The sequence below is a fragment of the Rattus norvegicus genome, chromosome 12 (genome assembly GCF_036323735.1).
Source record: "Rattus norvegicus strain BN/NHsdMcwi chromosome 12, GRCr8, whole genome shotgun sequence".
Taxonomy (NCBI): domain Eukaryota; kingdom Metazoa; phylum Chordata; class Mammalia; order Rodentia; family Muridae; genus Rattus; species Rattus norvegicus.
Window position 1 is genome coordinate 26,543,942 of NC_086030.1, and position 13,352 is coordinate 26,557,293.

Below are 13,352 nucleotides of genomic sequence, written 5' to 3' on the forward strand. Positions count from 1 at the left end.
GGAAAAGCCTGACGTCACGCCTCCCTATGGTCCAAAGGAATGCGGGTCTGGGCTCCGCCCACTTCCGAGATCTCGCGAGAGAGTCTCGACTTCGCTTTGTCAGATCGTTCCTTCCCCGCCGTTACGCTTTGCCCACTTCCGGGGTCTGCTGCTAGGACGGTCACAGGCATTTGGCGGAGTCTTGAGGCCGCCCCTAGCAACCTGGTGCTAGGAGGACTTGTGAAGCGCTCGCCAGAGGACAGGCTCTAGGTTAGAAGTACCTTACAGGAACCGTTAACCCAGGTGGGACTCCAGACAGACGTCCTGCCGAAGTCGCGCAGCAGGTCAGGCGGCCCCGGAGCTCCTGACCTCAGCCAGGCCCAGTTTTCCTGCCCGCGGGGATACTGGCTGGGGTCCTGGGGAGCAAAGGAAAGACGAGTCCCGGGGCAGGGTGGGCAGCAACTCCCCACCTCTGTATCCGTCAGAGCCGACCTTTCCACAGTTACACGGAGCCAAGCTTGTTGAGTTTCCAGGCGTTGCACACACCCCTGCTCGTAGTAGCGAGTACTCGCGTTACTTGGCAACAGGCGATGTGCAGGACCACGGTCCTGTGGTGCGAAGAAACGTTTGGAGATCGTGACTCGGGCTTTCGGCTTATCTCTACCCCTCAAACTTTCCAGCAGTGCAGGGAGCACGTTTCTGCAGCTCTTCCTCTTGCTTTTTCTTCTCTTTTTCCCTCCTTTTCCTTCTTACTAGTCGGGGGTATGTGTGAGCGCATAACGCATGGATTTGAAAAAAAAAAATTCCAAAGTTCACAATCAGGGCTGGAGGGATGACTCGGTGGTTAAGAGCCCTTGCCACTCTTTCAGAGTTTAGATCCTAGGACTCTAACATGTGGCTCATAACCCCCTGTAACTCTAGCTTCAAGGATAGCCATTGCCTCTGGCCTCCGCAGGCACTCATGTGTACAAACCTACGGAGACACACAGAAATAAACGGAATTTAAAATGATAAAAGTGCAAAACTAAGGATTCATACACATATACACATGCACACATATACACCTACATACATTCGAATGCATGCTACACACATAGAAAATATTCAGGAGGATTCATGTGAGTTTGAGGCCAACATAAAACTGTTAAAAAACAAAACAAAACAAAATAACAACCACACACACAAAAAAGTGGAAGATTTGGGGTTAGAAAAGGAACTGGAAGAGGGGGCATGGGTTGGGTTTGACCAAAACACTTTACATGAATGTGAAATTCTCCAGCAATAAAATGTAAGTTCAGGGGTTGGGGATTTAGCTCAGTGGTAGAGCGCTTGCCTAGGAAGCGCAAGGCCCTGGGTTCGGTCCCCAGCTCCAGAAAAAAAGAACCAAAAAAAAAAAAAAATGTAAGTTCAGTGTCCCAGCTCTGCTTAAGAAGTCCTATAATCTGAGGTACTTGGAGGCTGAAGCAGGATGGTAGTAAGTTCAATGACTCATTCTGGCTGGGGACAGTGACAGAGAAAGCAAGGCTGGTGGTAACAACACGAGAGATAAAAAACATAGCAACACATGAGAGTTCACAGTGGTTGACTGACTCTGTCTTCCGTGGTCTCTACCTCTTTGCTGGATTGATAAAGTGCACTACCAGCCCAGTCTGGAATTGGATATGCCTCCCCTGGTTCTTTCCTGCCTTTTTTCCTTGGGGAGTGGAATCTAGTGGGCATCTGACTATCATTTGGAGAAGTGATACAGTGCTGTGTGAACCTGGGAAAAATGGGTTTGGAATGGAGATCATGTTAAAGAACCTTCCAGAAGGGGTTGGGGATTTAGCTCAGTGGTAGAGCGCTTGCCTAGCAAGTGCAAGGCCCTGGGTTCCGTCCCCAGCTCCAGAAAAAAAAAAAAAAAAAAAAAAAAAAGACAAAAGAACCTTCCAGAAGATGAGCCATCTAAACTGAGACCTGCCAGATGAATGGGTGGGTCTCAATGGGACCCCTGGAGGAGGGAAGTGTCTCTTGTCTGGAAACTTGCCTATAATTAGTGAGCTGATAATATGGTTCAGTGGGTAAAGAAGCTTGCCACCAAACTTGATACCTGAGTTCGATCTCCAGGACCCATGCAGTGGAAGGAAAAAAAAAACCATGCTGTTGATTCTTCAGAAGTGGGAAGTGTGTAGGCAAGTGAATGGAAGAGGCACGGAAATGTAGACTTGTATTCAGGGAGACACTTTATTTCTGTTGGGTGGGGATATTTGGATAAGATATATTGGATCTTATCTCTGGACTATATGTTCTGGTAATTGTTTAACTTTCTGACGTCATCTAGGGATCAGGAGGTATGTATGTATTAATCATTAGTTAATTAATTTTGCTCTTCTGAGACAACGTTTCTCTGTGTAGTCCTCTGGCTCTCCTGAAATTGTAAATCGGACTGACAAACTCTACCTCCCAAATGCTGGGATTAAAAGCATGCCGCTGCCACCACCACCTATTATTTTTTTAAGGCAGGGTATAATGTACCCCAGGTTGCCCTCAGACTTTCTGTGTAGCCAAGGATGGTCTTGAACTCCTGATCTTCCTGCCTCTAATTCCAGAGTGATGCTATTGCAGGCTTGCATCAATATACCCAATTTATGCAGTGTTGGTGATGCAATCCAGGCCCTTGTGAAAGGTGGGCAAGCACTGTACACACTGAGCTCATCTCATTCTGTTTGTTCAACTTGAGACCATTCTGAGAGTGGGCCCTACTGAATTCTGATAGAGTTGAATGAGTTTAGAGGAGGTTGGAAACATCAGGTGTTCAGAGCCCCTGAAAACTAGCCAGGAACCTTGGGTCTGATTCTTGGGGTGTGTCTAGCAAAGCTTTTGGGATCATCACAAGCATGTCAGGGGGAAACAGGACTTGATTTCAACACAAAGGATCTCAGGGCCTGAGGATACAAGGGATGAGTGGCTGGGATTTTGGGGGGAGACTACACAATGAGATGGCTGGAATGTGAAGGAAGGGGGGAGCCAGAGAAGGATAGAGGTGGGACAAGTACAGGCTCCACAGCACCTCATAAAGTTGCATGTGCATGGTGGTGCCAGCCTTTATTCCCAGCACTTAAAAGGTACATGAAGAAAGGAGGACCAGAAATTTAAGATCATCCTTGACTCTATAGAGACTTTTAAGGTCAGCCTGGGTTACATGAAACCCTGTCTCAAAACTAACGATAATAAAAAGGGATGTGTTGCTAGAAAGATGGCTCAGAAGTTAAGAGTTTGTACTACTCTTACAGAGGACCTGAGCAGTTCTCAGCACCTGCTTGAGATAACTCACAACTGCCTAATAGCTCTAACTCTGGGGGATCCAGCTCCCTTTCCTGACCTCCATCAGCTCCTGCTTTGACATTGCTCATAGCCATGCACACATACACTTAAACAAAAACAAAGTTAAGTCGTTTCTTAATGAGTCAGGCATGGTGGTATATACCTTTGATCCCAGCACTAGGAGGCCAGAGGCAGGTAGATCTCTTTGAGTTCCAGGCCAACCAGAGATGCATAGTGAGAGCCTGTCTTGACAAACGAATGAATGTGTTGAATCAGGCTGGGGAAAGTATACGTAGGTCAAAAGGGAAGTTGGGTTATGTGGAAGGAAGACTGGGAAAAGAGCTACATTTGAGGCTGAATTGAGTTTACTGTTGAGTTATTTCCAAGAGGGGGACATGCTGCAAGAAGAAATGTCAGTAAGACAGACAGACACCAGAGTTGAAGCCATTCCCTACAGAGAGGAGAGTTGTGTTTAGGAATGTGTTCAGTGGGACTGGGGATTTAGCTCAGTGGTAGAGCGCTTACCTAGGAAGCGCAAGGCCCTGGGTTCGGTCCCCAGCTCCGAAAAAAAAAGAACCAAAAAAAAAAAAAAAAAAAAAGGAATGTGTTCAGTGATAGAATGCTTGCCCAGTGCGCATAAAGCCCTGGATTTCATCCCTAGAACCACTGTCCTAGGGTTTCCTTTGCTGTGATAAAACACTAAACCAAAAGCGTCTTGGGGAGGGAAGAGTTTATCCCATCTTACAGTGTGTAGTCCATCTTCAGGGAAGTCAGGGTGGGATTCTGGAGGGAGTTGTTGATGTGGTGGCAATGGAAGAGCAGTGCTTACTGGCTTGCACCTCATGACTTGCTCAGCCTGTGTTCTTATAGCATCCAGGACCACCAACCCAGGGGTGGGACTGCTCACAGTGAGCTTGGACCTCTCATATCAATCAGCCAATCAAGAAAATGCTCTACAGACTTAGCACAGACCAGTCTGGTGGGGGCATTTCCTCAATTGAGATTCCCTCTTCCAAAATGACACTTGAGTGTTTCAAGCTGACCTAAAACAGCCAGCACAGCCCCGCGAACAGGGCATGGTAGTTAGTGCTTGCATGCTTGTAGTCCCAGCACTCAGGTCCGAGATGACTTCAGGAGCACCAGAAGTTCAGGATCATTCTCTGCCTGCACAAGGGAGACACTGTGGGCATGAGAGACTGTAGTCATCAATTTTCTACTCTGCACCTCCCTGGGCTCCCTCCCCACTGTAACCCTGCTATACTTTGTGTCTGGGAAGGAGTAACTTACTATCTAGTGGCTTTTCCACTCAGCCCATCTGAAATGATTTGATTGTTGGAAAACACTTCTATATTCTGATTCTGTCTGCCTCTCTAAACACCAAGGTTATTGTTCTGATTTTGTGTCAAGCTATAGCTCTCAGTGCTTTGCCCCTAAGATAACTCAGGCCGTCCCTGTGCTCAGGAAGTCAAGGCAGGTCCCTGCTTTTAAAGCAAATAAACAGAATGAAACAAAGGACAGTGCATCTCTGAAGTCAACTTGGATCTTTTTGTTTTTCTTTTTGTTTTTTTTTTTTCATTTTACATTCACTGGTGTTTTGTCTGCATGTATGTCTGGGGGAGAATGTCAGACCTTGGAGTTACAGACACTTGTGAGCTGCCATGTGGGTGCTGGGATTTGAACTTAGGTCCTCTGGATAAACAGTCAGTACTCTTAACTACTGAACCATCTCTCCAGCCCATCAACTTGAATCTTTACCAAAAAAATTTAAAGTACATTTTTATTTATGTTGTGTGCATATGGATGTGGGCATCAGCATGTCATGGTGCAGGCCTGAAAGTCAGAGAAGTCTGGGAATATGAGAAATTTTTTTCTGAGAAGTATGTTTAAAAATTGCCTTTACAAATCGAACTTTGACCCAGTGTGTAACCTAGTTAGAAGTGTGCTTTGTGGGCATTTGTAACTACTCATTCTGCTTGCATACTATGTACTGAACCTGATCAAAACCAACTAACTCTTTTTTTTTTCTTTTTTCTTTTTTTTCGGAGCTGGGGACCAAACCCAGGGCCTTGTGCTTGCTAGGCAAGCGCTCTACCACTGAGCTAAATCCCCAACCAAAACCAACTAACTCTTAAGAGAGACATTGCAATCCATCACTTTGGACTTCCTTCATGCAAGCTCAGCTGGATGCACAGCCTTGGTTGTACCACATTTCCTATTTCTCCCTTGTGATTCTTTCATGTCTCTGACTCAGAATAATGTGTCTATATTATGAGCTATAATAACCAGGTCTATGACCACGGGCTTGAGGCTAGTGCATTGGAAAGCCTCACTGCACTATGCTGGAACGTGTAGATATAGCAGTCATTTCTGCCTGTGCCTTTGTGTGCTGTTCTGTGTTAGTAAGGCCAGAAGAAAGACTTCTCTTACAAGAGCTCCTGTAAAAGAGGCTCATTCTTTTTCATTACCATATCTCTGAGTTGTAAATTATATAAAGAGGGTGGCTTTGTTCAGGACCACTCTCTTAGGCATAGATTGGAGCAGGAAGACCAACACCATTCTGAATAGAGCATGCCAGCAACACCGTTAGTGGTTTTCCCTTCATGAGCGTAACTTCGGGGGAATACACGCTCTCCTTCCATTATAGGATCCTGGGACTCAAACTCAAGTCATCAGAGTTAGGGGCAGGCACCTTTATCCACAGAGTCACCTCAGCCTCACCATTCTTTAAATCCTTGTAGCTTTTGGTTTGTCTCTGGATACCAGGTTTCCCCTCACCAAGTCCCTCAGGTTTCCTGTTTTTTTTTTAGCAGCTGCATTTTGGGAACTGGAGGACCTGGCTTCACATTTCTTTATCTCTCTTCCTTATTTCTGTTCCCCATTTCAGGTGAACTGTGCCTTCTGACCACCCATTGTTGGTGGACTGGGGTTAAAAGTTGAGATGGGGCAAGAAAGTTCTTGGTTGATGCATTTCCCCACACAGCAGTGCTCTTAGGAGTATTTACTGCCGGTAGCTCTCCTGGCTAAGCATGGCTACGTCCCAGTCTTCCTGTTTTCAAAGCTACAGCCCATGGTTTCTTGAATCTTCTACCAGTGATGACTGGTCCATTGTCCCTTTAAGTAGTTTCTTTGGGCTAAACCTGTGTGTGTGTGTGTGTGTGTGTGTGTGCGCGCGCGCGCGCGCGCATCTTATGTGTGCCTGGTGCCAATGGAAGTTGGGAGCCATTGGATCCCCTGGAGCTGGAATCACAGATGGTTGTGAGCCACTGTGTGGGTGCTGGAAACTGAAGATGAGTTATCTGTAAGAGCAACAAATTCTCTTAATTGCTGAGCCATCTTTTCTGCAGCAAATATTGGGTTGTCTCAGAACATTGTATCAACAACTCAAGTGGAGTCTGTTTTTAGTAAGGTTACTCCCTTGGATTCAACTTCTCTCCCACATTTCCCTGCTGGTCTCCATGATGGACCCTTCTAGAAGGTAGCTTCCCTACAGGAAGCTACTGTGTTGTCCAGCCCTCAGGAAACAGTATGCTAGGGACTAAGTGTCCCAAAAGGAGCTCTCCTGACAGGAACCAGAGCCAGCTGATGTGACAGGAACACATCAGCCATGATGTCAGATCCTTAGCACAGCCTACATTGCTGTTCAGTAGCCTCATGTCTCCAGCTGCAGCTGCACCAGACCTTCCTACCTTCCTGACCTTCCTATGCCTCACGTCATGAGTATAGAGTTCTTTTTCTCCTCCCTCTTCCAGCTCCCTGTCATCTCAGTTGAGCAGCCGCTGTAGATGGCCTCCGACCAGTCCCCAGCTGGGGAGGAGGATTCAACTCTGGGCATGTGGCAGACATCTCATACTCAAACTGTAATATTAAAACATTTGAGGGCTGGAGAGATGACTCAGCTGTTAAGAGCACTGTCTGCTCTTCCAAAAGTCCTGAGTTCAATTCCCAGCAACCACGTGGTGGCTCACAACCATCTGTAATGAGATCTAGTATCCTCTTCTGGTCTGCAGGTGTACATGCAAGTGGAACACTGTAAACATAATAAATAAATAAATTAAAAAAACATTTGAAAGACTTATTTTAAACTGTATTCTCGTGTGTCTGTGTGTGGGTATATACACATATAAGAGGCCATAGAGGGTGCTGGGTTCCCTCAAACTAAATTCACAGGCAGTTGTGGGAACGCATGATGTGGGAATTAAGATCTTCTGCAAAAGCATTACACACTCTTGACCACAAAGTCATCTCTCCAGCACCTAATTTTAAAAATTAATTATTAGGTGCTGGAAATGTGACTCAGTGGCTACAAGTATTTATTACTCCCGCAGAGGTTCCAGACACCCACATGATGGATGGCTCACAACTGTCCATAACTCCAGGTCCAGGGGAGCTGACAGCCTCTTCAGGACTCATGAACACAGGCATGCACATAGGACCAATACGAATAGGCAGGCAAAACACCCAGAAATCTAAAAGATTTAAGTGTGTGTTTGTGTGTATGTGCATGCGTGTGTGTAATGGCTTGCACATGGCTATCACAGGACAACTCTTAGGAGTATGTTCTCTCCTACGATGGGATCAAACTCAAGTCATCAGGCTCCCATGGCATGCGGCATGCTTTCTTACACTAAACAATATTGCCCACCCCTAGCAGTATTTTTATAGTACACTTCCTAGTTATATTATTGTATGGTTATAGCTGCATTCCCTGCTGCGCGGCAACCTTGACCAGGTTGCCTTGCCTTCTGTGGTTGCTTCTAAGGTGTTTTTAACAGGTGCTCATTAATTGCTTGCTGGTGAAGCAGCTCAAGGGTAATTGCCTAACATTCAGGGACCCTAGGCTCCATTCCCAGGGCTTGTGCACGCACGCACACACACACACACACACACACCCCAGGTAGAGAGAACAGTTGAAATAGTAATGTTTACAGCTTCCTTGGTAATGTATGGCTTCATATGTTGCAACATATTTACATATTTGTGTTAATTTGCATATTCATATGTTGCGGTTTACAAATGCTTGGCAAGAACTGTGAATTGAACTCTAGCCCCAGTCCTTGACTTTAATATTTTGAAGTGTTTAATTCAGTATCTCATTTTCTGGTCATTTATCTAAATAGGAAGATGTCTGCTAAACGTGCACATTGTTGATTCTTCCCAGTAGGATGGCCGACTTGCTTTTCTGTGAGCCAACAGAACTCTATAACATCTTGAATCAGGTCTCCAAGCTGTCCAGATTAGCTGAGCCCAACTACCTCTGTTTACTGGGTAAGTAGAAAACAACAACAACAATACACCAACTCAAACACACCAACATACAGATGCTGGACATACACCAGCCCAAACACACATACCAACATGCAAACTACACGACATACACCAATACATATTAACCCAAACACATATAAATATCAACATGCAGACACAGCACACATTAACACACACCAACACACCAACCTAAACACATACCAACACCAACATAGAGACACGTGGCACACATGCCAATACACACAAACACACCAATCCAAGCACACATACCAATACCAACATACATATGTATAACACATACACCAAACACCACACATACTAATACCAACATGTAGACACACAACACACACCAACCCAAACACATACCAATAACAAAATGCAGACACATGACATACATCAATACACCACACATACCAAAAACAACATACAGACATACAACACACACCAACACACACAAACATACCAACTTAAACACACATACCAACAACATACTGACACACACAAACACAGCAATACAAACACCACACACACAAACATCAGCACACTATTAACCCACAAGTATGTTGAGAAGAGTGGCCTGCAAACCTTCCTTTTGAAGGTTAGCAAAGTTTCAGGAGGGAGAAATGAGTGGTCAGTTCAAAATGCTGACTGAGGAGGTTAGGCTCAGTGAGTAAGGTACTTGTACAATTGTGAACAACAGAGCTTGATATCCAGCACCCATATAAAACTCAAGAGGCAGCCTGCCTGTAATCCTAGAACTCAGGACAGGAAGATGGGATACACGGGAAGGCTGGCTAACTAGACTCTGAAAAGGTGAGCTTTGGGTTTAGTGAGACCTAACTTCAGAAAAGAAGGTGGAGAGTGGTTGAGGAAGACACACAGGCATGTGCACACGCTTGTACATTACCTCTGCACACACTCTCTGCTTCTATACATACCACACATGCAAACAGCTGAGTGTTATAGCACCGAAAGACAGTTCAAGATTAGATCAAGGAAAGTTCTGCACCACATGGTGGCTCAGGCCTGTGGGCCCAACGCCAAGGCAGCGCAATCGAGAGTTTCAGGCTGCCTTGGTTACATGGTGAGACTCCATCTCAAAGAAATGAAGAAGTCAGCTAGGCGGTGGTGGTGTTAGACCTTTAATCCTAGCACTTGGGAAGTAGAGGCAGGTGGGTCTCTGAGTTTAAGGCCAGTTTGGCTTATACAACATGTTGTAGGACAGCCAGGGCTACACAGAGAAACAACCCTATTTAAAACACACACACACACACACACACACACACACACACACACACCCACACACACCCGGGGTTGGGGATTTAGCTCAGTTGTAGAGCACTTGCCTAGCAAGCGCAAGGCCCTGGGTTCGGTCCTCAGCTCCGAAAAAAAAAAAGACAAAATAAAACACCCCCCAAAAAAGAAGAGTAGAAGGGATGAGGAGGTTTTTTGTTTTGTTTTGTTTTGTTTTGTTTTTGTTTTTATTTTGTTTTGTTTTGTTTTAAGACAGAGTTTAAGGGCTAAAGAGATGGCTTTGTGGATAAAGGTGTTTGCTGTCAAGGCTGATGACCTGAGTCTAGTCCCTAGAGACTACATGGTGGAGAGAGAACTGACTCTCACAGGTTATCCTCTGACCTCCACTGTGTGGCATGTACACCCCCGCCACACACACACACACACACACAGAGAAATACAGACATTTATTTGAAGATAAGAGTCCTACTATGTAGCCCTTGCTTACAGTCCTCAGGCCTCCAGCCCTTCCTTCACAGATGCTATTTGAGGGACAGTTGCTCACCTACCCACCGGGTTCTGGGTCCTTTATAAGTCCAGTTCTGAGTTAACCCTTTTCTTTCCCAGATGTTCGATCCAAAAGGCAGTATGATGAGAGCCATGTGATCACTGCCCGTAGAGTGAAGAAGGTATCAGGCTGAGGAGGGTGGAAGGAGAGGGAGGGGATGTTTTGCCTTGGGTCCAGAGGGTAGCATTGACTGTGAGGGACAGGGTGGTGGGAATAGTGCTTGTCCCATGAGTGTGCGAGGGCACATTCCCTAGAGCTCCCCCTGGTGGATACTCCCTGTGTCTGCTGTTATTAAGTGGGCCACTTGTCCTAGTCACTGGTGTCTGATCTGGGAAAGGAGGTCCTATAGCCTCTATACATCTGCTCTCTGGGTTCTCCAGGACGGCTTAGTGCTGCCTCTACTTTGTCTGGTCTCTGCCATCTGTTCTCTGGCGGTCAGCACGGGTTGTTGGCAAACACTGGTGACTAGAGACAGGCCTTCCCTCCGAACAGAACATGTCCCAACCTTTGTTTACCTTTTGTGTGTGTGTATGCGTGTGTGTATTTGATCACGTGTGTGTATTTGATTGTGTGTGTGTGTGTGCATGAATGTACTTGATTGTGTGTGTGTGTATTTGATCGTGTGTATGTAAACCAAATGATGGTAGTTTTCTTTTATCACCCACCTTATGATTCTTAAAATTATTACATTATTCTATCTTCTCTCTTTCTACCTTATGTTTCTTTTTTTTTTTTTTTTTTTGGTTCTTTTTTTTTGGAGCTGGGGACCGAACCCAGGGCCTTCCGCTTCCTAGGTAAGCGCTCTACCACTGAGCTAAATCCCCAGCCCCATACCTTATGTTTCTTAAACATTTTTATTGTGTTATTATTTTTTAAATTATATGTGTGTGTGCATGTGTGCACATGAGTGTAGGTGCCTGCAAAGTCCAGAAGAGCAAACTGGATCCACTGGATCCCCTGGAGCTAGAGTTACAGGCAGGTGTGAGCACCCAAAGAAGGTGTGAGCGGGTGTCAACTTGTCTTCAGTGTAGCACATGCTCTTAACTGCTGAGCTCTTAGCTCTCCCGCTCGCTTCATTACCCCCTCCTCCCTCTCTCTCACTTCTCTCTGTGTGGAGGTGGAAGTGCGTATGTATCTGGGCATGGCCAGACCATGTCACACTTGTGGAGATCAGAAGATAACCTCTATATGGGGGTGCCAGGAATTGAACTCAGGTTCTCAGGCTTATCAGCAAGCACCTTTACCTGCTGAACCATTTCACAGGCCCTTATTCTAATTTGTTCTTAACCAGAGTCTTGGTATGTAGTCTAGGCTGTCCTGGATCTCAAGATCCTCCTGCCTCAGCCGCCTCAAGCTGACATGGCATGTGTGAACCAGCACCCTGCAACAGACACCTTCCTGAGTGTTCTCCCTTTCATGTCCCAGAGGTCCTTGTTAGTCTGCACTTCTGTGCCCTTAACTTCCTGCCTTGACACTAGTCCATAAAGCAGAATGCACAGGCACTTGTCATGGCCCCTGCCTGTCCTATGATGGGACTTCTGCATCAGATAAGACAGGTTGCAACAGGTAGCATTGTGCTTAGATTCCTTTAGTGATGGGGGCTCATAAGGGACACTAAGAACAAGTGTCAACTAGTCAGGAATCCTTGAGTTCTACAATATCTGTTAGGTTCTTGTATGTGTTAGTGCATATATGTGTCTAGACTATACATCCCCTCTCTAGGTGACCTCACCCCCTCCCCATGTTGACCTCACCCCCTCCCCAGGTGACCTCATCCTCTCTGCAAGTGACCTCACCCCTTCCCCAGGTGACCTCACTCTCTCTGCAGGTGACCTCACCCCCTCCCCAGGTGACCTCACCCTCTCTGCAGGTGACCTCACCCCCTCCCCAGGTGACCTCACCCCTTCCCCAGGTGACTTCACTTTCTCCCCAGGCGACTTCACCCCTTCCCCAGGTGACCTTAACACCTTTATTGTTTATTTGTTGCATCAACAAAAGCAACTGCAGCAGAAAGAGAGGAAGGGAGAGCGTATTTTAGCTCCCAGTGTGAGGGATATAGTCATGTTTTACTGGAGAAGGCATGGATGGCAGCAGGCGTGTGAGCCAACAGGTCACATTTTGTCCATAGTCAGGAAGCAGAGTAGATCAGAGATGAGACTGGACTGAAAAGCCTCAAGGCTTAACCTTGTGACCCACTTTGTCTGGCAAGGCTTCACCTGCTAAAGGTTCCATAATTGTCCCAAATATTGTCATCATCTGGGTAACACTTGTGCCTGTGGGAGACATTTCACACTGAAAGCACAATATCTTTTATTTTTACTCTTGGGACCCAGCCACTCATGACTCTGTCACTCACCAATACATTCTACCTCATGGCTTCTGCTCCCCATGCATCCATCTATATGAAACATACATTTAAGGTTGGTCACATGCCAGAGATCGTTCTAGAGGCTCACAAGGTACATTGGTGTAATGGTTAATAACAGTGGCTGTATGGTAGAATCTGGTATTGTCTTGGAGACAAAACTCCAGGCATATCTGAGGCAGGTTTCTAGAGTGGGTTAAATGAGGTGGGGGCACCCGCCTTGAGTGTGGTCAGCACCATCCCCTGGGTTCAATCCAGACTGAGTGATGGTGGCACATGCTTTTTATCCCAGCACTCAGGAGGCGGGGGCAGGTGGTTCCTGTGAGTTCCAGGCCAGCCTGGTCTAGAGTGAGTTTTGAGACATTCAAGGCTACACAGAGAAACCTTGTCTCCACCTCTACCCACCCCCCAAAAGGAAGCCAGCTGAGCGGCACATTCACCTCTCTGCTTCACTGTGAACAGTGTGAGCAGCCACCTCACGCTCTGGCAGCCACACCTCATCTACCACAACTGACTCTACCCTTAAACTGTGAACCAAAATGGATCCTCCTTCCGTAAGCTGCTCTTGTCAGGTACTCTGTCACAGCAGTGAGATAGTAATACAATTAGAGCCTAAACAAGAGACCCAAGTCCTGCTGTCCC

The 13,352-nt window shown here is 46.2% G+C and overlaps 1 protein-coding gene across 11 annotated transcripts in view; it reads left to right on the forward strand.

Moving 5' to 3' along the window:
• The first annotated feature begins 117 nt into the window (after positions 1-117).
• Styxl1 (serine/threonine/tyrosine interacting-like 1) overlaps positions 118-13,352 on the forward strand; it is a 32,307-nt gene continuing 19,072 nt past the window's right edge. For 2 of the 11 annotated variants that reach the window (XM_063271487.1, XM_063271491.1), the window contains exons 1-3: positions 143-282; positions 8,441-8,544; positions 10,405-10,466. In XM_063271487.1, coding sequence (XP_063127557.1) covers positions 8,442-8,544; positions 10,405-10,466 — 165 coding nt within the window. In that variant the 5' untranslated portion in view covers positions 143-282; position 8,441. Of the gene's footprint in view, positions 324-8,437; positions 8,545-10,404; positions 10,467-11,256; positions 13,283-13,352 lie in introns of those variants that run through there. The other 9 variants (XM_063271484.1, XM_063271492.1, XM_063271486.1 and 6 more) reach the window with 8 other exon arrangements.